This window comes from Borostomias antarcticus, assembly GCF_949987555.1.
Source record: "Borostomias antarcticus genome assembly, chromosome: 20".
NCBI lineage: Eukaryota > Metazoa > Chordata > Actinopteri > Stomiiformes > Stomiidae > Borostomias > Borostomias antarcticus.
The window spans coordinates 9,143,122-9,144,783 of NC_140253.1; the positions used below are offsets into that span (position 1 = coordinate 9,143,122).

At 49.0% G+C, this 1,662-nt stretch overlaps 1 protein-coding gene across 1 annotated transcript in view; it reads right to left on the reverse strand.

Moving 5' to 3' along the window:
- Positions 1 to 938: 938 nt before the first annotated feature.
- Positions 939 to 1,662, reverse strand: part of ptprdb (protein tyrosine phosphatase receptor type Db) — a gene marked incomplete at its 3' end in the record, with an annotated part of 41,320 nt that continues 40,596 nt past the window's right edge. The window contains exons 35-37 of the mRNA XM_084454614.1: positions 1,607 to 1,662; positions 1,279 to 1,414; positions 939 to 1,007 (exon numbers count right to left, since the gene is read on the reverse strand). The exon at positions 1,607 to 1,662 is cut by the window's right edge and continues 99 nt beyond it. Of these exons, the coding sequence (XP_084310740.1) occupies positions 939 to 1,007; positions 1,279 to 1,414; positions 1,607 to 1,662 (261 nt within the window). The remainder of the gene's footprint in view (positions 1,008 to 1,278; positions 1,415 to 1,606) is intronic.

Consider the following 1,662-nt stretch of genomic DNA (forward strand, 5'->3'; position numbering starts at 1 on the left):
CGTATTGTTTGAAAGGACAAAGTCAAAAGTCAGTAAAAAAAAAAAAGAAATACATATTGTAATACCTAGTTTTTTCATCAAAAACAAGATAGTCACAGATCTATATACTGTAGTACTAAAAAACTAAATTAATATTTTACTTTGTGGTATATGTTCACAACTCCCCAAATCCGCCTCCTCTTTCAAAGTGAAACATAAGGTTGAAATGGTGGTTATTATTATTACTGTAGAAACATACATATTTTTCATTTACCAGAAACGACAGTCTGTTTCCAAATAAAAACGGTTGTGTGTCTTTTTATTCTCTCTCATAATTCGGAGGTGTGTCTTGTCTTCAATACTACGTTTGCTCGAGGTGTCGAGCCTCGCGTTGGCAATTACTGGTCCTTGAAAGTCTCTTGGAATACCTCATTCCCGCAAAGTCCCCGCCGATCCGGAACCAGAATGTGGATTTCCGGAACGTTCCTCAAGAAGAAATCGGCAAATGTCCTTTATCGTGGTCAGTCACCTACAGTGCTACTGTCCAGTTTTGAACGTGGGGACGAGGTGAGGTCCTCTTCCCACCGACGTGAGGCGCTTCGATAAACAAGCGCTATGAGAACGCAAAAAAAAAGAAAAGTCCATTATAATCCAGGATTCTGATTGGAACAAGAGGGGGAGGAGCTCCTCATGTCTGACCAATGGGTGAGTTGATGTGGGGGTTGGGAGGTGGGGCCCCCGGGCCAGGCAGGTACCGATGGCCCAGAGGAGGCGCTCTTTCTAGGAGTGAGATAAGCCGGGGGTCCCCTCCGCCCCCCATTTCCTGTCTCTCTGTCTGGAGGATGGCGTACAAATCTCCAAAGGCACCCTATGCCCTAGTGCACTAGATACGAGCAGACTAGCCCCAAGTAGCGCACCGCGGTAGGGTGCAGGGTGCCGTTTGGGACGTGGCCGGGGGACTATGTTGCATAGTGGTCGAAGCTGCCCAGGTACTCCAGACTGGCCCGGTAGCAGAACTGATACTGGTCCTGGAAGGAAGACAGAACCACAGAACGTCAGGTACTTGGACTGGGTCACTACACCGTTAGTGAAAGAGAGAGAGAAAGGGGGAGCACATGTTTACGTGAGAGAGAGAGAGAGAGAGAGAGAGAGAGAGAGAAAGGGGGAGCACATGTTTACGTGAGAGAGAGAGAGAGAGAAAGTACTGTATGTCTGTGTGTGAGAGAGACATATCAAAAGTGTGTGTCTGTGTGTGTGAGAGAGACATATAAAAAGTGTGTGTGTGTGTGTGTGTCTCGCCTCGGTCTGGACGGTGGCGGGCCTCTGGGTGCGCAGCATCTTGATGGTCTGGAAGATGTCCACCACGCCCTCGTAGCGCATCCTCTCCAGGACGATACTCAGCGTGATGAAGACGCCGGTCCTCCCCACGCCAGCACTGGAGGAACACACACACACACACACACACACGGGAGACAACGGAAACATTTGATTTACAGCCATATGGGAAGAACAGTTCTTGTCTTTGTGTGTAAACTTCACTCTACAACTGTAGGCTGCTGTGTTTCCTCAGGTCTGTGTGTGACATGCGCACGGACCAATGGCGCTCTGGGGGCGGGCGGTCTCTTACCTACAGTGCACGGTGATTGGCCCATCCTGGCCAAACTGCTCTTTCGTTTTGTGCAC